Source organism: Rhipicephalus microplus, chromosome 2 (genome assembly GCF_043290135.1).
Source record: "Rhipicephalus microplus isolate Deutch F79 chromosome 2, USDA_Rmic, whole genome shotgun sequence".
NCBI lineage: Eukaryota > Metazoa > Arthropoda > Arachnida > Ixodida > Ixodidae > Rhipicephalus > Rhipicephalus microplus.
Window position 1 is genome coordinate 202,965,253 of NC_134701.1, and position 23,115 is coordinate 202,988,367.

General features: G+C 45.1%; 1 protein-coding gene across 1 annotated transcript in view; it reads left to right on the plus strand.

Moving 5' to 3' along the window:
• Positions 1–23,115, plus strand: part of LOC119169595 (cell adhesion molecule Dscam1-like) — a 354,684-nt gene that overhangs the window by 269,374 nt on the left and 62,195 nt on the right. The window contains exons 7-11 of the mRNA XM_075887261.1: positions 3,820–4,001; positions 6,611–6,836; positions 10,901–11,062; positions 19,467–19,666; positions 21,610–21,697. Of these exons, the coding sequence (XP_075743376.1) occupies positions 3,820–4,001; positions 6,611–6,836; positions 10,901–11,062; positions 19,467–19,666; positions 21,610–21,697 (858 nt within the window). The remainder of the gene's footprint in view (positions 1–3,819; positions 4,002–6,610; positions 6,837–10,900; positions 11,063–19,466; positions 19,667–21,609; positions 21,698–23,115) is intronic.

Genomic DNA, 23,115 nt, shown 5'->3' on the forward strand with positions numbered 1-23,115 from the left:
ATTCTCCTCCAGAGAGCTGAAGGAGCGAATCGGAAAAAGTAGCGAAAGCTAAAGATATCGGAGGGCGAAATAGGAAAAAAAAAATTAGGCGGAAGCGCTGAGACAAGATTTCTACTGGGAACAAGGGCGGAGCAGAGGCGCTCGTCGTTCCGTTTGCTCCTCTTCGTCGTTCGTTCGTTATACGGCTTCTCTACGGAGCCGCAGGTGGGAAAGGAGGCCTCATAGCTAGATTGCTCCGAAGTTGTAGGAAAGGATACTCGTCATGTGCCTGGCCCTGTTGGCTTTGCGCTGCCGCCGCCGCTACTGCTGCTGCTCCTCCAGGTTCTGTCGGTTCCAGCTAGCGCTGAAATGGCAGTTCTTCGCCCAAGCCAGTGCAGCAGTTCTCCGCTGCGCTGGCTTTTATCTAGCCCTCGCATACCCCTCCTCCCTCTCACTTTCTTTTCAGGTGTTCGAAAGACGGAAAAAAAAGTATGAGAGAAGTGAAGAAAAGTTGTGGATGCAACAAGAACTAGGTAGCTGTAGCTGCTGTCATTACACGCCGCTGCCGTAGAGGCCACCCTCTGTTCCTTCTCTCCTATGAAATATCTGTTCAGTTGGGGCTGCTAGAGCACGGTGTGTGCTATAGCGACCACTGAGGGCAAAGAGACGACGAAAGTGAGGGCTTACAAGTAGCGAGGGTGATGACGGAAACGGTAATGGAGAAGGCTGTAGAAAGGAGAGTATGGTTTTCTCCTTTAGTAGAGAGATGAGCGGGGAGAGAAAGGGTGGAGCAGAGAGAGCATGCTCCTTCGTCTCGAGCAGCGAAGAAGGCGGTGCACCACAGTCATTTTCGGACGAGACCTTCTTCGTACTTTTGTGCCAATCACCGCAATTTTCACGGCTGCAACGAAATTAGGGTTCGGTTCAGCCGATCGACACCGTAAGCTATTGTTCGACCTCTAGAGCTCATCTGATCATTTTTATTTGTTTCGTCTTTTGTGTGTGCGAGTGCGTGCGTGTTAGTGTGTGTGTGTGTGGGGGGGGGGGGGGGGGGTCATTTTATCTTACCCGTGGGCCTTCGGTTTCTGCTCTTAACTGTGCGGTGAATTTATTCAACTTCCTCTTTTTGATTCCTTCTCTTTGTCTTGTATATCAGTCTTAGCAATTTTTTTTCAAGTAAATAGAAATAAAAGAATGTTTTCGCCATATCTTCCGTTTTTTCGCTGACGAAATTTTCCTGTAGTGCCTCTCACGCCGTTTTCTTTCTTTTTCTCTCTGTACGAGCACACACAGGCACACACGCAAAGACACAAACACACACGCTCTCAAACAACCACATACACTCCTCAATCCTCGATACAGTAACTGTGAAAGTTCAAAGAGCAGTGAGAAAATATCGATCCACGATGAAATCTTTGTTCCCGAGAAATACTACTTCGGCAATTGCGATATCATTCTGGCCTCTCTCACGCGGCAAATCGCTTTTCAACAACCGGGTTCGCAGCCAGCTCTTCTTTTTCTTTTTTTATTTTTAAAGTGATAATGTTTTTGTTTTGTTTTTTACTTTGTAATTTTCTGAACGAAGGGGTGAGGACTCAGAGAGCTAGACATATTGTAGAATTATCTTCACATTGGAAAAGCGTTGTCGGACTGCAGGAAACTTTTATTTCAGAGAACCAATCCCCACAAACCAGCCGAAACTTTCGTGAAACGTTCTCCTCAGCGAGCAAGAACCAATTCAGGTCTTCAATATTTTAGCACAATTCTGGTGAGAGTTCAATATCCTTTGAAAATCAGAGACTCATTTAAAAGATTCAGATATCAGCTCATACGAGCGTGGTAGATGGTGCGAAAGCAAATTTTCAACTAATGCTTTTTTAAGGCTTCTTGTATAATGTGAATGTGACGACTGTAGTATATAGTAAGAGCTGGTAAACTATCTTAGGGGCATATGCGAAATTTCTGTATTGAAAACCTAGGATATTTCCATAGAGATAAGTTCGGCATACAATTGCCCAATAATCATTACTTACTTTTACACACGGTGACAACTTACACATAGTCCAAACGACACAAATAAATCTGATGAACCGGAAAAAGTTACACGGATGATAGCACAAATTCATTTGTTAGAGTCTAAGCTGCTAGTTCCGTTCTTTCTTTCGTTTTTTCACGTTATTTGTGTTGATTAGTAACGGCAATATTTAAGCCAACTTTCTGCTTTTCGTAATTCTGTGTTAGACATTGGTCTGCTGGGGAACGCAAACGTAATGCCGGAACACTTTATTATCCTGAACCAGCTGCACAACTGGCATATCTTAGGTTTCGTCTGCAAATGCCGAATGTCACTGCAACCTAACTTCATTGTTTAGTTGGCTGTCATTGTCGTCGTTTCTTAATTTGTTTTGGGCCTCAAAACTAAGGGATATTTTATATTGATGTGAAAGCCTTCTCATCTGTATTTTTTAAAGCTAATGCGGAACTTTGTGAAGTCACCACGTAACACTCTAAAACTTCAATTTCTATCAAATTTCTTTCACAACGTGAATCATACCAGCCGCTCAATGAGTCTTAGTATTTATAAGTATTGAGATAATCTATTTCTGTAACTTCTGAAAAACACTTATTGATCTGTTTTAGCGAAAGTTTTGTGGTGCAAAGCAAAACACCAATTTAAAACAAGGTAGGGCAAAACTAATAAGACTTTTGGTTTTCCTTGATATATCACTTTGCATCACAAAACTTTCGTTAATTACACGAACACATCTTACCTACTACCACGCTAACCCATGGCATTAAGCTTACTTATAATTTCAATCGCCGTGCTTCCTACAGACCTGAATGAAAGCCTTTAGGTATTTTATAGTGCAAACGACACATATGCATCAGTGCAATTATTGCTAATATCCTTTTTTTCCTTGCCTCCTTTCTCTCATCTTTCTACTCCCCTCTCCAAATACCTGATTACTGAGTAGCCAATCAAACGTATCTATAAGGTAAATCTCCGGACCTTTTGGTTTTGGTTTTCTTCCTTCCATGCTTCCTGTAATCCTGTTCGTGCTTTATACTGAGTGAACCCTTCTTTGAGAAAGTTTTCGCTTCACTTGCTCACGTATTACTCTAAAACTTGTATATGGATTCTGACAACCTTATTATTGCCTTTTCTATAGACAATGAACAGAGCTGCTTGTAATTTTTTTATTGTGACATAGACTTGAACTTTGTCTGTACAGGGGCAACGGAAAGAATCGCGAGCAATGTGACATCTGCCTTCTCCGCTGTTTCGCGTGTTTCAGCTTGAGTTGTAATAAAACAACACCAGTCATTCATGACAGGATTGAATACTATACTATTAGTGTTTAATTTACTTCCGCGAAGGTCAGTTCATTGTAAAAAACAGCGCACCACGCATTTCATGATTCTTTCCATCTCCTCTAGACATGCACGTTGAATGTGTGCCGTAAGACCAGTGTCGTGCATCAAGTGAACTAGCGTCCTGTAAAATTCATCGTGTATTCGGTGGTCACAGCGGGTCACGTCACTGCAGTGAAGGCCGGCTTGCAGGTGGTAACGGCAGCCTTCCGACTGTAACCCTTGGCATGTCCATATAGGATAGCACGCATCAGTGTGCATTAGTGTATATAGTGCAGTAAGGACCTGTAGAACCCTGCTGTAAATGTGACCTGTTCCATCATGAGGTGACAGCCGGTGTAAAGATCACCCTTGCTTGAAGACTCCTAAGCATGACCTTTTCTGCCTGAATAAGCTGAAAGGGCACTGTAATACAAGAGAGATGTGTTTTGCCTTCTTCCAACGTTGCTTGCCGTAATGTTATTGCAGACGATCCACCAGTACTGACATATCGCTTCGCCGAGCAAACAGTCGATCCTGGAGTCCCGGTGTCTCTCAAGTGCACCGCCACGGGCGCCCCCTTACCTCAGATCACGTGGACGCTGGACGGGGAACCTGTGGCTGAGACGATGCGGCTGCGCATAGGCGACTTTGTGACCAACGATGGCCAGGTACGTCTTGCTCACGCGTTGAGAAAAAAATCTGGAGGCGACCTTAAACCCTCACTTAGGCTTTTATTAGGGGCGTTCCCATGTTGACTAGACGCTCGTGTGCATCAGTGTGTTCCTTGACCCAGTCTTGCGCTTTGGCGCTGGCGAAGGTGATCTCGGAGGCCACGTAGAAACAAGTGAGTAGTTCAGACCTGGTCTGCCAGGGGACGCGAAAATCCCATCTGCTCGCATAAAAAGCGGCACAAAAAGCGTCTGCCATTTCAGCGAACTCATTAAACTATTTTGAACATTTACCCTGGGAGTTTTTTTATTTATCCTAAACTTATGCTGTAATATCAAATGACAGCCTAAATGAGACGAGCCCCATCATTGTGTTCTAGTGGCTAAGGTACTCAGGTGCTGACCCGCAGGTCGCGCGATTGAATTCCGGCTGCGGCGGCTGCATTTTCAATGGAAGAGGAAACGCTGTTGGCCCGTGTGCTAAGCTTTGAGTTCACGTTGAAGAACTGAAGAACTGCGTGTGACCGAAATTTCCGGGGCCCTACACTACGGCGTCTCTCATAGCCATATGGTGGTTTGTGGACGTTAAACCCCACTTATCATTGAATCTAGAATTATCGTCCCCGACCTACAAAGCACGCAGTGTGAAGCACACAGTGTGAAGCAAACCACCCCATGCGCTTTCTGTTAGTGCAGCCTGTCTTTTGGGTCCGGGAAGGCGCAGGTATCAGCGATTCATCTGTTACAATACAGTTCCATGAAAAGCATGTTTCTACAGTTTGTCATGGCGGATTCCGCGGCTTTTTTAAGCTTAGTGTGGGGATGGTTCGAAACTCTCCACATTGATTCGGTGCGTTTCCGAAATTTCTATGCAAGATTTCTACGAAAATACGAGGGATTTTACCCTCGCTAGCTTCATCAAAGCCTGCAGGCTGATGGCCGTACGACGCTGCTACAAAAAATGTTATCGGGTTGAGCTCTGGGAAAATGACATCTACAACAGTAAAAAGTAACGATTAACGTGACACTGCACGTCACCTAAAATTGTAACGTGAATACGTTACCCATTACAGTTCTAAAATTTTAACAAGTACGCTAATGAGTTGCCAAAAAAGAGACGCATTATTGGTAACGGCGTTACTCGCAACGCGATACCACCAACACTGCTTAAAAGATAACCAAGCGTCACATGTTGATTGTTCCGATAAAAAAAAAAGAAATTCGAGGCACCGCGAATTCACTTTCTTGTTTTGTACTTCCGCTAAAAATAGGTGCAATGAAATTACAATGAATATGTGCGCGGAACATGAAGGCCCTTTTTACAAGAACAGCAACGTGTACGCATTGTTCTTTGAGATTAAAAATATTGAGAGCGACGATAGATCGTCCAAGTATAGGTAGACAATTAAAGATTAATGTTAATGTGTGTCCTAAAGAGTGAACAGCACTTTATGAGTTTAATAAAGTTGTATATTTGGCATGAAGATCGTTAATGATGGTGTAACGTCTACTGAGTCATGATTCTTGCTTCTAGGTGAACAATAAAGATGACAAAAAAATTCTCTAAGGTTAGTCTGAGCCTGCTTTTCATTACTCATAACTTGCAATTCAAGTTAGTATATTTACCTTCAACAGTATAGTAGCATTACCTTATTGAACCCAATAGGAATATTTATACTCAGTAGTTCACCAACCACCTACTTCTGGTTCAAAGTTAAGAACAATTGAAACCCAGATTAACCCAAGCTTGTGCATTCGGTGCCATGTAGTCAAATTAGTGCTGACCGGCTACTTCCGAAATAATGTCCCCCTTTCCTACTTTATTTGATAAGTAAGGTTCACTCATTTTATGTCTTTCAGACAATACTGAATAGACAAAATACAATAATAAAAAGGGTCTTTCTTTTCAAGCTCCTCATTGTCATGCATGTTGTGTTCAAGCGTGGTGTAATGTCTCCTTTCTTTAGAAGTTTCAAAGCTCAAAGTTTAATGTTAAAGCAGTACAAAGCTGGTCACATCTGCGCTATACTTTTTTTTTTAATTCAAGAGCAATTATAGGGTCATTGAAGGCACATTGCTACTGCGCCGTCGCTATCACGTTTCATATGAGGTCCAAATCAATAGCATCACACCACACGTCGTATGTTCTACGCCCGAGTGAAAACTTGAGGAGGCTGCTGACGGGCGCCGCTCAAGAAGAAACGAGACTCGCTTGCCGGCTCCGCCGGGTGAAGGAACATGAAGGAGAAGGGACATCAATTAGGGGGCTGGTCACTAGAGAAGTAACTGCAACCTTCAATCATACTCGCCCCATTATGTGCGCTATCTCGACAGAGGTGAGTAGACAACTCATACATTTTTACGTGCTTTGTTATCGCCGCTTATTTAGCATTGAAGTGGCAGTCAGCAGGATAAACGCTTCGCTCACTGGAGCGACCGTATTCACTTACACAAGGGTTTTCTAAAGTTACACCAAATTAAGTCTTAGATGAGCTAGCAGCCAGGTTTACTTCGTATAACGTTCCAATTTGTTTGTATGACATTCGTTGAATTGTCCTTGCTGTGAAAGTATGACTGTTCATGTTGCACATCACTGACAATGTTCGCAGGTGAATAGCTTCGTGAACCTGACGGCGGCTACTACAGAAGACGGTGGTCGCTACCAATGCCATGCCAGCAACGACGCCGAAACCGTGTCCCACGGCGCGAGGCTCAACGTCCGAGGGCCGCCTTTGGTTCGAGCCATGCGCAACGTGTCCGTGCTGGCCGGCCGCACGCTGATCATCCACTGCCCTGCTGCTGGATACCCGCTCAGCCAAATCCTCTGGTACAAAGGTCAGTTAAGAATCTACTTACGAGGAATTAGGCTGAGGCTAATCTTAATCGATAGGTGCCCCTTAACCAAACTGAAAGTTTTGTAACACATGGCACCCGGATCATGTGTCCAACGCATAGGTGAGTACAAACTCTATCAATTGGAGGGGTGAGGTGTAAGAGATGCAAAACTGCGTGGTCTGACAGGTTGTGCTTATCGACGAGGTTTTCATCTGATTCCAGGACGTGTCTAGATATCTCTGTCAGCGATGGAGACAAGCACTTCCCCATTTCTCCCTAGCACATGTGTGCCATGGCATATGTGGCCCAAACTAATAATATCTTCAGCGCTGTGGCTCCCGTGACAGCCATGCTCAGAGAACATTAGGAACTACGCTGGGATGATGATCTAATATTATATCAGAGGATAAAGTGTTGGTTCTTTAAAGTAACAATGTGGATGCCACGATAAGAGAGACTGTGCCAATGATGGCTTAAAATTTCAAAAAGTTTCAATATAGTGCAACCGGTGCAGTTAGTACACTACTTCATTTTTTGGTTCACACTTTCGTTGAAACCTTTTATATTCCTCGAGTATTGTGCATATGATGACTCATTTGTTAGTTTTCTTTATTCTTTTTTTTCTAGTTTAGTTCGTTAATTTTTTTCTATTTTTATTTCTTCTTTTTTTGTCTTCTTTATTTCTTCCTTTATGTGTTCTTCAGTTTGTTTAGTCTAATTCAAGCACGGAGTGCGCAGCGAAACACACTGGCTCTATATCGCTTATGATACCCTGCGCTGCATTGCGAACACAAAGCGAAAAATTCACGCAAGCGCAGTCTCTGGTGGGCTGTGTGCATGATCCGAAATTCGTTTTGTAATTAAGATAGAAGTGACATAAACTTATTCTGGCTTCACAATTTCATAAAGTCAGTTTCTCATGTGAAGTTAAAGTAACTACACTAGAAAGAAACAGATTTTTCTTTTGTCGAATGCCAAGAACTAGCAAGTTCAATTTAGCTTCAAGAAGCAAGTCTTTACGAGGCCAACAACGCGAGCTTTATTTTTTCTTGACTGGCTGAAAAAGTTTAAAATGTACGTGCTGTCTCTTGGAAGTGCGCTGCTTTTGCACTTCTTTCTATGATGCTTCCTACGAACCGTTTTCATACCGTAGGAGAGTGATTATACACATGCATTTTTGCATCCAATAATCGTCATCATGGAGCACTTCGTCTCTCATATGTTCACCGCAGCGGCGGCGAACGCCGGCAGGCGGAGAGAGAGAGGAAGGATGGGAGATGGAGTATTGAGGAAAGAAGCCTTTCGTCGCCGTTCCAAACTTTTGATGAAAGGAGCCCGGGCCGGCGATTGATGCCAAGGACAGACGTCGCCACCGATGCTCGCTCTCTGGCTCGCGAAAGGCTGGAGGAAAGAGGGAGAGGACGCCAAGCCAGGGCTGCGACCGCGTACAATTTCGTCAGCCTATGCACTCTGGCTTATGCGAGCTCTTTGCACGAAGACTGCGTGCGTCCGTTCGGTCTTGCGGTGCATGCGCACCCGCGGACGAGCTGGTATTATGTGTGCGTGCGTGCTGGTGGTGTTTGTTGTCAGAGTGTGGGAGAAATGGGCGTTCGTGAGTGTTTGTGTCAGCAGGACGGTACCAGAGGGCGAGCGAGGAAGCTGAAAGAAGCAGCTTAAAAGAGTTTGGTTATGGCGTGCGTAGGTGAGGTACAGGGGCGTGGGGGTGCCTAGGAGGATGGATTGGATTCCGCGTGGTGTAAGCCACTCGTATGGACGCCCGTCCCCTCCCCCTGTAACACGCAGGCCAGGAAAAAGGTGGCGGCGTCGCCTTTTCAGACACGACCTTATAAGAGGCACGCTGTACCGGCGATTCGATCGATGCAAAACTTATGAGCACGCGCGCCCTGGGCACCACAGCGAGAACTTTATGCACGCGCGTTGCCTTATCTGGAAGGTCCACGTGTGTACGGCTTCGAGGGGGCGTAGAACGAAACCGCCGGGTGGGCGTGCTCGTGGCCTTATTGCTTCCGGTCTGCGTAAAACTGTCAGAGAGCGTCGTTCTGGCCGGACACCCTCCTGAGAGCTAAATGAGCTGCTGTCCCCTCCTCTTCATTCGCTCACTCACCGCGACGATTTCCCGACGTTCTCTCGTTTTCTTTTTTTCTTTCGTTTTGTGTTTAGTGTTTATCTCCAGCTGTGACCACCGGAGCAAGCGGCCGACTAACGTGACATGAATTGGGAACGAATAGTTCGGCTTGAGAATTTCCAAAGAAGCCATATTCTGCTGGAATCCATATAGTGTTCGCGTATAGGCCTTCTCTACTGGCTAGGAGCAAAATATGAGCTTTTAATGTGCACGATTGTAGTCCCCCTCCCCCCGACCCCCAAGTTCTTTCAGTTCATGACCTCTAGAGAGCCTTGTGTAACGTGAGCTCAACTAATAAGTGTGATGTACTTGAAATCGCGTTGGTATTCATATGCAGTTTAGAGTTGAATATTCTTTATAATTTATCAAAAAAGTCTAGCTGGGTCATCATGCATGAGCAATCACGAGCCAAAGCTTACACTATAGGCTAGACTCTATTTTGCTGCAAACTATATAGACACTAGCGAAAATCACATTTTTGGAACCAGCTAGAAGTCACTTTCATGCTGGCCCTCGACCATATCTCTGCCAAGAAAGCTAATTTTTAATCAATGGTGAGATGTGTTAGCTACCATCAAACGTCAATATCTAACGCTATATTTTATATAAAACTAATTCTTATTTTTTTCAATATCACGCGTTTTTCAGTTCCGTGCTTATTAGAGCGAGTATTTAATGGAAAGTGAAGACGTAAGCTCCAAGAAATGGCTCACTTGCTACTTTAGATTATACATATATATATAATATAATACAGTATAAAAAAGCGCGAAAGGTAGAAATGACTGGAAAAGAAAAGTTCACCACCGGGAAAGACCATGGACAAGCAAAAGTTGATGGACAGCTCATTACGCGACCGAATTTTCTTCAATCTTTCACATTACCGCAGATTTAACTTTTTCGCCACGTTCACCACCCGGCTGTTATACAGGCTACGTACACGCTTTAGGCAACAGTGACAGGATATCTTCTTTGGTCCTCGTCACTTTTTATGTTTAACCAAACACAGACCTTCATGCCCGCTTGAAACTTCGAACGATTGCTGCGTCCCGCTGATCTCGGGGCATATTCACGATATTGCAAACTGTACACATTCTGCACCAAAGATTTCTTTCGATTTATTTATGTCATGAGGTACACTGAATTGCTATTACACCGGCATAGCAGCCACTTCTCGTTGAAGGGCGAGCCCTTTCGAAAAAAATGAAAGAGGGCTCGATATATGGCTTCACACTAACCCTCGCCTCGATCATTTTCGCTCTAGCTCTTGACATAACTGCTTTATTGGATCATCATCAACCTGATTACAGTCACCACTGGTCAGAGGTCTCTCACAATTTTCTCAACTTATACCAGTCCTGTACTCGGTGCATACTAATCTCATCACAACCCACAACCCCACAAATTACTTATTATCATCGGCCCATCTAACTTCATGTATCTTCTTGCGCACGTGATTTTCTTCGAATGTAGTCTGTTACATTTAATGACCAACCGTAATCTTGTCTCCACGATGCATGCCCTGCCAATACCCATTTATACTCACTGTGTCATTCCCAGTATAGGTTCAACCTTTTCCGTAAGACTCCAGGTCTCAGCCCCGTCGGCAAGTATTGTCAGTTGTTATTGTTCATTTAGGCAGAGCTCAGTGTCACCTCCATGCTTTAAACGCTACCTGCTGGCCTCGTTCATTGTTCTTTGATGTGGAGTGATGTCTTGGTTTCCTGTGAATTAAGCGAACGGCTGCTATTGCTTTGATTCGGTGGTGTCTGTTCATTAGTCACTATTTTAGATAGCCACTGCTCTTCGGGGACCTCGGCTGCTCGTCCTTGAGCATTTAGAGCACAGTGGGAAAGTCAAGTGGTAACATCATAAGAAGCGTTGCGAGTTTGCAAGCGTTTTTCTCACGCGTCCGACGCAGGGGACGCCAAGCTGCCGCAGAGCAAGCGCCAGAGCGTGTTCCGGAACGGCACGCTCGCTATTCACCGGGTAGAAAGAAGCGGAGACGAAGGCGGCTACCGCTGTGTGGCCACGGGCCCTGCGGGAAAGTCAGCCTCCAGAGACCTCTACGTCAGCGTCATGGGTGAGTGCCCCCCCTTCCCCCCCCCCCCGACCACAGCGACTCTTTCCACGCTGTCGACATGTAAACATAAACACTATGCCGTCAGTAAAAAAATGTTTGCAATTGTCTGTTGAAAGAAAGACCACTTTCACTCACTTCAAAAGGAGAGCGAATGGAAAGATGACAGGTTAAACAGAAAGAAAAGCCATAACGTCTAACACATCCAAATTGGAGCATTATAAAAACCACGGTCTAGTTTCACGTGCTCCACGAAAATTTGAGAGGTTAACGACTTGCAAAAAAATCACATGCTAGAAGTAAGCTCTGAGTGATAAGAAAACCTGCATCTTTACCACACTCTGGAGAAAACAAGGTGAACATTACTGCTGAATCACATTTTCTTTGGAATGGTACGTGGGACACTCTAAGCGCCAGAATAAAATTGGGCGCGGGATGGCTACCTCCCCCCTCTCCCGAGTTATCGTCATTTTTCCTTTTGCCCCCCCCCCCTTCCCGAGCAAACATACTCACTTCTGGATGTGCTCACGTTTCCTACCCTTTCCCCATCCCCAATAAACAAATCATGGTGCCATCCCCGGTAACACAAACACACATCATTCCCATGAGGCAAAGTGAACAAACTCTCACGAAAGGTCTTAGACAGCGCCATAGTAACGATTTTTTTTTTGTGTGTGGGAAGACCTATTTTAGATTCGAAGGAGCTTTTTTGCTCACTTGTGTAACGCCATGCGTACATTCGTCCGTATGAACGTGCCGCAACGCGTTCGCATCTCGGCAGGTGTTGGAGCGGTGCCAAGTAGGTCATGCTGCAGCTGGGTGTTCACATTACGCTCCCCTCGCATGCTTCCGTTAGAGGTGCCCACTTACGTCACTCTCCCCTTCACCCGCAGCACCCTCGCCGCAGCTCCTGCAGCTTCCGGCTCATCCACCAACTCGCAACACACTTCTCCTTCGCTTTACCCTCTCCACTGCTCCCAACGCTCGACCGAACGTCGAGTGGAAACACTCTTTCGGCTCATGTATCTGCGATGAAACTCACACGAAACCCAACCTGCTTCCCGTGTCTTTGCGTATCAAACAAACGCTTACACGAGCAAATGTTACGCGGAGTTTCGCTTCAAACCATTCTTCCAGCACCAGTGTCGACGCCCGTTTCAACCGGGTCAACACCGTGCGCACCACTGCGGCTTCGCATTCCATCAGGGTTTTTTTTCGGGGAGATAGTGTATAATTTTTCTTGTCATTGATAAAACATGCCCTTCATCCAAATTTCAGGAGGGGGCAGCCTTCTAGCGCACCCTCCGCCCCAGTTTGGGGCCTGGTCTTGGAAAATGGCACTTGTCGAAAGCCTTTGCGTGTGACGGACTGTTGCACTTCACAAGGAAAAACATCGAGGACGTCGCGTAAATTATACTTTTGTGGATCGGCGATGTGCGTGCGAGAGCTCGTGTTTGTTCTTCCTTAAACGTAAAAACAAAAATAACAGCTCCTAAGAAGGATGCTTAGAGTGAGCAATGTCGTCCTTTGCAGGAAATTAATCTCTCGGCTGACCAGCGCTATGCAAGTGTCAGAACCAGACAAGCAGACTTTCTGCTTGATAAATGAACTTTCTAAAAGTTTGCTTCATGAAGAACTTTTATTTTTCTTCTTTCTGTATTTTCTGGATTACTGACCCTTCTGTCTTCACTATAGTTCAGTTTTCTTCATTTATCTCTCTCTATTTACCATACGTTCTGTACCGGCACAATGTAGTCCCGAGGTACTTTCTCTTCTTTACACACACACTCTTTCTTCCCTGCTGACGTTGCGGCAGCTGAAAATATCACTCACTCCTAGTGCTTCCTTATAGTCCACGCTTTTTCCCGCCTTTTTTATGTCTCCATTTGTGACCAGTATTTTCGCTTTGACTAGCATCAGCAAGTTAATTGAATGGGGGGTGACACTGCATGGGGCAAAAACATTCACCACGCCGACACATGTGCGTCTCGAAATTGCTCCTTCACTGCAATCAAAAGAACAAGAAAAGAAAAAGAATTCATCTTTCAACTGGTGAAAGACAAGAATGGCACCTTTGTTCACATAAAGCTGCTTCAAGGGACTTCAAAGAACGCAGAGCCACTGAGCGTGGCGTTAGCTTTCCGTTTAAGAGTGAATGAGTCAATGTAACACATCTGTAGAGTAAATCAGGAAAACTCGACCTCAAGGCGGCTCCTGAATTGCAATGATAACGTCCAGGCAATCCTTAAATATAGATGTCGCACTCAGTGAAGAGACAGTGGGCGAGTGAGTGGTTTTAGGTCAAGTGGCTGGCCGACTGTGGGGACTTCGTAACTATGTAAACGTCCTTACGATCGGTGCGCCAGTGCACGCAGTATTTTAGCATGTTTTCGAACTCGTTAAGTTTCTCTCCCTTGCACTCGTGCGTGAATTATTTGTAATGTATACTGTAAAATAATTATTAATCTATATGGTTTAACGTCCCGGAGAAACAATATGACCATGACAGACGCCGTAGGGGGAGGAGGGGGCTCTCATGTTTGTTAAGGTGCACCCAAGTCTAAGTGCTCTGATTTATTGATGTGTGGTGTTTAACGTCCCAAAATCACCACATGATTATGAGAGACGCCGTAGTGAAAGACTCCGGAAATTTCGACCACCTGGGGTTCTTTAACGTGCACCAAAATCTGAGCACACAGGCCTACAACATTTCCGCCTACATCGGAAATGCAGCCGCCACAGCCGCGATGCGATCCCACGACATGCGGGACAGAGGCCGAGTACCTTAGCCACTAGACCACCACGGTGGGGCCTAAGCACTCGGGCTTCGGGCATTCTCGCCTTCATCGAAAATGCAGTCGCCGTGGCCGAGATTCGATTTTGCGACTTGCGAGTCAGCAGTCGAGTACCATACCACCATGTGAGGTGGATGTATACTGCAGGATACCGATGTATATAGTTACAAACGGAACTAAAGCATGTGGACATATGAAGGAGCCATCATTACGACACAGAGTACATTTTAGCCTTTATGCATCTACATTGAAATTTAATTCGTAAGGAAGGGGTTTCAACACCTTACAATAGCATTGGGAAAGTGATATAGCTAGTTTACATGTATTCATACTTTAAAAGACTTCGCTTGCAAACAAGGGCTCGAGAGGAAAGAGGGAACACCAGAAACACGCATCAACAACTGCAAGGGCGCACAGCAGTGAAACAACAGGTAGGCACAAAAGTTTATGCACCCATTCTTGAGAAATAGTTCTGTCTTTCAATCCGGCGTGCCTAGGGGCGTATACGTGAGAGATAACTGTCGAAGAATTTTACTTCTTCTGTATGCAAGTTAATCGACCGCTGGAGTGCGCATGCGCTGCCGTTATTATTAATTTGGTAGGCCAAAACCGTTAGACGCGCTCCTTATTATGAGCCTGTACAAAGCTGTGCATTCATTCGGTTCGGGCAAGAGTAAGAGGCGTGCCGCAACAGTACTTTTACAAGAACACTGTGTAGGCAAACGTAACAAGCGTGTCGCAGGTATTCTCAACATTCATTGCGTATCTCACGCGGGCTAAAGAAAGTGGGACGTTAATATAGCCTGATGTTGTTTTCACTGCAATATGCTAGGTAAGATATGCGCCGTCCTGCTGAAAAAGGATGCAGGCGTAATAGACAAGGAGCGTACAGACCTTTGCTTCGCAAAACACGTCAACAAATTCGCTTATTCCGTGCAGGTGCGGTGTATAAGCTTCGTTTCAGCTTCAGTCGTGTCTACGTAGTACAGATGGGGCACTATGCTAGCCAGACTTTATTGAAACATGACATATCGCGAACCCGGGTCTCACCTTCTAACTTAAGTTTACATTGTCCAGAGTGTAAATGCGCACTGAAATTTCATGAACGCGCTGTATCGTAAAGGCACTGCAATGAAGAAACACGTCGAATGTTCCATTAGAAAATCCCAGAACAGTCATCTGGTACGTACATCTCCAAGCGCGCTATATTGAGAACCATCGATCGCCCTTATGCCTGGGAATGCGTGGATAAGTTTTTGTGCCTACTTCCTCTTCTGCCTCTGCACGCCGTGTCAATTTTTCGTCGGCGTTTGTGATGTCTTGACCTCTCTCAGGGGTCCGTGTTTGCACACTCTGTCTTTTGATATCACTGTATAAAGCTCACACTGCTTACAACGTTTTTACTTAAAAAAATATAGAAAAACGAAAGGCTAATGCGATAGTCTGGCACTTGTGCGCATTCCTGACTGAGGACGCTTCCTAACTGCTTCGATGCAGGTCACTCTTTCTTTCTTTTTTATTCTCGCGCGCTTCTTTTCTTTTTACTTTCCAATGCAGGTTTCTTTTTATCCAACCAGAGCAACGTCCTCGTAAAAGCAACAAGAGGCGTGACAGCACACACAACAGGCATCAAAATGTTCATTAAACATAACGGACTTAATTATCTCGCGATGGTGATTTGAAGAACTCCGACCCACGCCCCACGACTTTTCGTCCAGATAACTTTCCCCTCACCCCTCGTCTCCCACGCTATTCATTCGCGAGCCGAATAACTGCCTGCTTCCAACTGTCATGAGTCACTCCTTTCCCTCCTCCTCTGTACATATTCTGCGAGCGCCTAACAGAGCTGCAGTCACCGTGTTGCGCTCGGCCGCACGGGGACGCAGGGTTCATTCGCGGTATACAGCGGCGAAGGCAATTTTCAATGTCTGACGCAGGCGCGCAGATGAATGGCCTCTGCGGCGGCGCGGCATTTCAAACATTTACGGCGCTACGCGCGCAGAAGACGAGAATGAACTCTACCATCCGTGGAGCTCCCTCACCCTTCGCTAGAAACCACCGATGCCGCCAGTGCCGAAGTAATCAAAAACATTCGTGGTGCCGGCTGAGGGAGAAGTGTCCGGAAATGGATAACAAACAGCAACTAACAAACACGGACAACCTACGGCACTGGACGAAAAAAAAAACTTTATATAGTACCCCCGTTGTTATTCCTATTATTCTTTTTTCTTTCTCGTCGCTAAGTTTTCTAGCCTTCGTTTCTCGCAATCGCGCTTTCGTCGCGCCACGCGCGTTCACCAGTGCATACGCAACGAAGCAATGGCGAGCGACCGCCACAACGCGGGATGCGAAAGAAGAATGGAATAAACGTGGCGCGGTGTAATGTGCGGAATCAGCAAAGTGGTTCTGTATTTTTTCTACGCAAAAAAAACGAAGGAAACTTTTCTCTCTTCACGGAAACGACTGCCTGTTCTTCGAGATAGCCGGACCGTAATTTATGCATTCCCTCTCACTCATTATTTGATGCGAGGAAGAGGCGGGCAAAAAAAAAGAAAGAGAACGGAAACTCTGGCGAAACTCGCTTCCGCGTCCGGCATGCGGCTCGCTGCGAACTGTCGCGGCCGGGCAAACAGTGTGAGCCCAGCGTAAGATGCGAAGCTGCGGACGACGTGGCGAGAAAACTTTGAAAGATGGCCTCGCCGACGACAGCACGTCGGCTGCATTATACTTCAGATGCGTCGCTTGAGCCGTAGGAAGCGGCAGAGCTGAAGACCCTGTTCCGTTCGGTTTCTTTCTTTTTTTTTCGTTTCCCTTATCGCATTCTCTGCACGCTTTATATTATACATTCTTGTGTGCTTTGGAGTGTGCGATGGCAAGGCGACGCAGCGTCCAGCAAAAACGCACTGACAGGAAGTCGATTGAAAGTTTACGAAATACCTTATCGATACGAAGCATTGCTGACGCGCTTCAATACACAAGCGCCCGCACTGCTCTCTATCGAGCAATGTGCCCAAGCGATGCGTATTGTCAGCCGTAGCGCGCAGCGTGTAATGTTATTCGTCTGTTGTTATAGAGTCTGAACCAAAAATACACGAATGAGACACTACAGCTATACGGCATCATTAAGTCAGCAGGCTCAAAAATGTATGGCTGACGCACTTGCGTCGGATCTTCAAAAAATGGAGACCGAGCACTACCCAAGCCACCGTAACGAAACGTTCTTAACTTCTTACTGCTACGAAGTAAGAAGTTAAGAACAGTTAAGTTAGCAAAAACAGTCTTGACCCACTGCTACGAAGTGGGTCAAGACTGTTTTTTGACGTTACCTCGTTCTTTCGCTCTGTTTGTTTTAATTGAAATGCGTGCTCGAGGATCCATACTGAGATAAGCTAAGAAATTTTGGTGTTGTGGCTAATATATGCATGCGTTCTATATTATATACGTCGAACAATTTATTTCCGTTGTGCGCTTTCTTCTAACGGAAGTGAAACTTAACGTGCCCTATTTTGTGCAAAAATCTGTGAATCTGCAGTTCCCATACATAACCAATACGGTAAGGGGTGCCGAGCTAGGCACAAAGGGCAGCATTTATTTAGTTCACGGCAGATGACATTGATATAGGCACGTGAGTACAATCGTATATAGCACTCAGTTGGAGTTTGCGTCATGATCTACGTTTCCCTATAATGAACTCCTTTACCGCCAATGGAGAACCCGAGAATCGTTGGTAACTAGAAAAGTGACCGAAGTATTATACATTATGGCGACGATTTCATGCGCTTGTAATTACGGTTGCCGTCGATTGCTCCCGACCTTACGCGCCATAGCCACAAATCACGCAGAACTACACACACTACGTCTCAGAAAAGAGTTTTTTATAAGCGCCTAATGTGCAATATTGCGTAGTTAGCCTAAACAACAGCTTCCTACGTCTTAGTAAGCCTATGCTTCTAGTCATTGAGTTGTCAGCATTTCATATTAGGGACGTTGATAACGAACAGTAATTACTGGCGCAGCCTGCTCGCGCAACACTGCACGTAACTCCCAAAGTTACCGCCCGCTTAGCGAAACCTTATACATATCGGCCTCGTATATTTTATATGTGCATCGTCCCGTGCTGCGAGCCACTTTCGGCGCATTTTCTCTCTTCCGGGAACTGTCACTTCCCCCGCTAATGAGCAATCACTATAGAGCCTAGTTATGAATATATTACAGGAGCTGGGAGGGATCGGGCCGGAAGTTGCGGAAAGGCAGCAGCAAGAAAAAAGAAAACCATGTGGAAATTTAGCAGCACAAGCACGCTTGCCACGTTCTTTTCGTGGGGCCTTGCCTGGTTAAGCTGGGCGGCCGTTACGGCGTGGTCGGCGCCACCCTTATCTCTCCTAAAAAGGTTTTCCTCCCTCTTTGAAGCACACTCCGTAACTAGCATGCTAATGCTCGTCGTGCGGCGGTACGCGTTACAGCCAGGCCGGCAGAAGCTAGGCGTGGTGCTGGGCCTCCGATGCCTAATGACGTCTCCTGAGCGCAGAAACAGTCTTATAACGAAAAGGAAAGCCACTGTCTGGAGAGAATATGCGACGACGTCGGAACGCAGTGTGCCTATAAGCCCCGAATAATTGTTTCTGAGGAATACGCAGACCGTACACACAGTAGTATAATTCGAGCACTCGGGGAACGGTCCAGCCGGTTCGGTACATTCGGAGAGACGAATTCAAAGGAAAGGTGTTCCCTTTGTCCATACTTTCGTCGTTTATTTTTTTCTATTTGCGTGTTTTGTATCGAAGTGCGTTTGAACAAGCTGGCTCCGTCTGTCTCCATGCGCACGTATGTATGTATGTATGTATGTATGTATGTATGTATGTATGTATGTATGTATGTATGTATGTATGTGTGTATGTATGTATGTATGTATGTATGTATGTATGTATGTTTGCATGTATGTATGTATGTATGTATGTATGTATGTATGTATGTATGTATGTATGTATGTATGTATGTATGTATGTATGTATGTATGTATGTGTCTGTTTGTCTGTCTGTTGAGCGGTTGGTGATCAATCCGTCAGAAATAGTTCGTCATTGTCATGCTCATTGATATTAAGTTTGAAGTTTATTAGTATGAAATAAATTCATAGCGGTTGCGATCACTGTATGGCACCTTAGCCAAAGCCTAATATTGGGGCCATTTACAAACATGCAAATGAACAGTTACGATGATCAGTAACATTTGAATGTATCGTTTTTCGGGTGACCGAACATTGATAAATGTTGCTATTTACGGTTAGTCTGAGAGAAAAGGAACAGCGTACTTCCTTTCGTAATACAACTTTTCCTAAAACGACAGTTATAAGAAGCTGTTTACCTCGATTTTCGTAACAAAGATTAAAAGAATAGTGGCGTAAGATGATTGATTTGATTTTATTGATTTGTGGGGTTTACCGTCCCAAAACCACCATATGATTATGAGAGATGCCGTAGTGGAGGGCTCCGGAAATTTTGACGACCTGGGGTTCTTTAACGTGCACCGAAATCTGAGCACACGGGCCTACAACATTTCCGCCTCCATAATAGTGGCGGAAGCGTTTCCCCATTTTCATTTTTTTCCTCCACAGTGGCTCCCGTGGTGGGTCCTTTCTCTTTCCCTGCCAACCTGAAGGAAGGCATGCGCGCCATCGTCACCTGCTCGGTGCTGGAAGGGGACAGTCCCGTACGAATCCGATGGCTTCGGGACGGAGCTCCCCTGGCACCCGACGGCAGAGACGTCAAAGTCGAGTCTAGCAACGAGTTCTCGTCCACGCTCTTCATCAAAGAGGTCAGCATTTGGCACACTGTGCCGACGAAACCAAATAAAGCGGCTTCGATAACATATATCATAAATATATGTACAGTCACGCTCAATATGAGTTGCAACACGTTGGCTGTGGTTACGGTGACCCCATCTCTGAACAATGGCACCGAGAAACGCTGAATTAGTTCAGTTAGTTCAGAAAGTACCGCTCATTGAGACAGCCCTATAGTTCAACTTTATATATATATATATATATATATATATATATATATATATATATATATATATATATATATATATATATATATATATATATATATATATATATATATATATATATATATATATATAAGGGAAAGAAGTGTATACCTAAGGGCTCGTTTTTCCGTGTTTTAACAGAATATTAATGAGATATAACAGACAGTAATGCCAAGGAATGTACAGGGGAAGTTATTAGAACCAATGGAATGTAAATAAGAAGAAAGAAAAGTGGATGAAAAAATAACCAGCCGTGAGCAGGAATCGAACCTACGACCTTCTAATAACGCGTTCGATGCTTAGTGGTTAGCTGTGGTAGCTCAGTGGTTAGAGCATCGAACGCGTTATTCGAAGGTCGTAGGTTCGATTCCTGCTCACGGCTGGTTATTTTTTCATTCACTTTTATTTCTTCTTATTTACATTCCATTGGTTCTAATAACTTCCCCTGTACATTCCTTGGCATTACTGTCTGATATATATATATATATATATATATATATATATATATATATATATATATATATATATATATATAGTGAGAGAGAGAGAGAGATGCCACTTTGAGGGTTGGCGCCATTTTGAGTACAAACAGCGCGTTGAGACTGATATAGAGCGCTATTGTATATTATTTCAAAAGTGACACGTGCCGTCATGTATTGTAACGACTTTATGCGCGATTGCTCACGTTAACCGCGCGATCGTGCTGCAAATCTGGCCGCTAAAAACAATGTTTGCTCTAGTGTAAATGTTCAAGTCAAAATTACGTCGAGCCCCGACGCCGTAGTCTCGTGGCTAAGGTACTCGGCTGCTGACCAGCAGGTCACGGGATCAAATCCCGGCTTCGGCGGCTGCAATTTCGATGGAGGCGGAATTGTTGTAGGCCCTTGTGCTCAGAATTTGGTGCATGTTAAACAACCGCTTGGTATTCAAAATTTCCGCAGCCCTCCAATAAGGCATCTCTCATAACCATATGGTGGTTTTGGGATGTTGAACCCCAACAACTATTATTATTTTGTTAAAAAATTACATTAATTTGACGCAAACTGTAAATGTCGAAACAAACGCACGTTCCTTACTTAGCCCTAAATTTTCGCATTTTGATCTGTGATCACTGTGCCTGCAGCTGAAGAAATGGTTTTACCTGACTGACTGCACCGAATTGATGAGCACGTCTCGTATATGAAAGAAATAACATCCAACTATCAGAAAACCTATTGGTTTATGTCGGCAGTTTGTTTAAAAATGGCTGAGTATTGACAAATATTTTTTTATTTAAAGCAGGAAGCATATGATCCTCAGGCACAGCAACAAAAGTTTTTATTGAAACTGCATTTCAGAGGGCAGCTAAAAGATACAGGTGTTGTTGCATTGGCGCCACCTTAAACTAAGAGAAATTTTTTTTTTCTTCTGAGGAACACTTCAGTAGAGTCCTCATAAGTAATATTGCAATATTACGTAATTTTAAACCTATGTATTATGCAGGTGCTTTCAGAAATGAAATATGCATGCTTTGATACTCATACTTCGATATATGTACACTTGGTTTGGAGTTAGTATAATACCTATGCATGCTCATCGGGGCTATCTTTAAGCTATACCTCTCTATAAAATAGCCTGTAGAGCATAGTTTTGTAGTTGCACACCACGAGCATTTGTTGAACAAATCAAGCGTCGATCCCATACTTGTTCCTTTTGATTGTTTCCTTCAGGTGGGCTTCAATCATCGGGGTGAATACACATGCGTTGCATCCAACTCAGCTGCCTCGGCAAACTACTCTTCCAACATGGTCGTAAATGGTGAGCGAGTATGCTGGATACTGGTTCTCTCCACGAAAAGTGACGCGAATATTGCATAAGAGTTTTCGTGCCTCGAGTAGCCCTTTTTATTGCGATAGCATTTATATGGGCACTCTCAGCTGCATTTTGCCGCCGGTGTCGATATTGGCATCACCGTCAGTCACTGTATACGTATACGTATCTATATATATGTAAGCGCTAGAAAAAACAATCCAGAAAAAAGACTGGTACGCGGAATTGAACTTTGTACTCATGAATCGTGAGTGCGAGGCGTTAGCCACCTCCTTCAATGTTCGTACGGTAAGCTATCTATATCTACCATTTACCGCGGCTGACGGGCGTCTCGGGGGGAACTATCGTGTTTTCTGCGGCGCCACATTGTCACGACGCGGCGGCTCGCGCTCTGATCTCCCACGCATACTTTGCGCCCCGGCGAAGAGGGGGCGACGCTCACTCGCTCGTCCCTATCTTTCTGTAGGGAGGGTCGTACGCCTTAGCTAGCCTTCAGCTTTCAGGGACGCTTCTGTTGTAGTCACCGGGTGCACAAAGGTCACTGCAATAGTTGCACAGTATCCGTTTGAGAAAAGGGCACGCTTTTCAGACACTGCGAAGTAACAACTGAGACGCTTATTTGCGTTAATCTATACCTGTAAGTACGTTTCGTGTGTCATTTGTGCGTAAAAGACGTGGGGCACGTTTCGATCTGCTTGCCATTCTGCGCGTGTTCTACCAATTTGTTTCTATCGCGTTCATTGCTTTGCCTTTGCGGCAAAGCTGCGACTTTTATTTACTGCGATAGCAAATATGTCAACACTGCAAGCGCATTTCCGAGGTGTTAGCGTCGCCTTCATGATCCGTATAAAGTTCAAATAGTTAACATCGCATCGCGTGTGCTTTGTTCTATGTGCGAGTGAAAGCTACCAGAGGCTGCAGACGGGCGCAGCTGAAGCAGAGATAAAACGCAATGACCAGCTTTCTTAAGTGAACGAGCGCGAAGAGATGCTGGATGAGGGAAGGTGATTGATTGATATGTTGGGTTTAGCGTCCCAAAACCACAACACGAATATGAGAGACGCCGTAGTGGAGGGCTCCGGAAACTTTCACCACCTGGGGTTTTCACCGTTCACCCAAATCTAAGAACACGGGCCTACAATATTTCCGACTCCAACGGAAATGCAGCCGCCACAGCCGGGCTTCGATCCCGCGACGTGCGGGTGGGGGAAGGTAGCTTTGTCATTTGGGCATAAACTGTGAGCCTTGAGAAAAAAATGGCAACATATCCATGGGGTGAATGATGGAGAGTGGGGCGAAGCATCCGTCCGTCAGTCGTTCTTGCTTCCGTCCGTCCATGTGTCCGTCAGTGTGACCGTCCATCCGTCCGTCCACCCGTCTGTGCGTGCATCTGTTCGTGCGTCTGC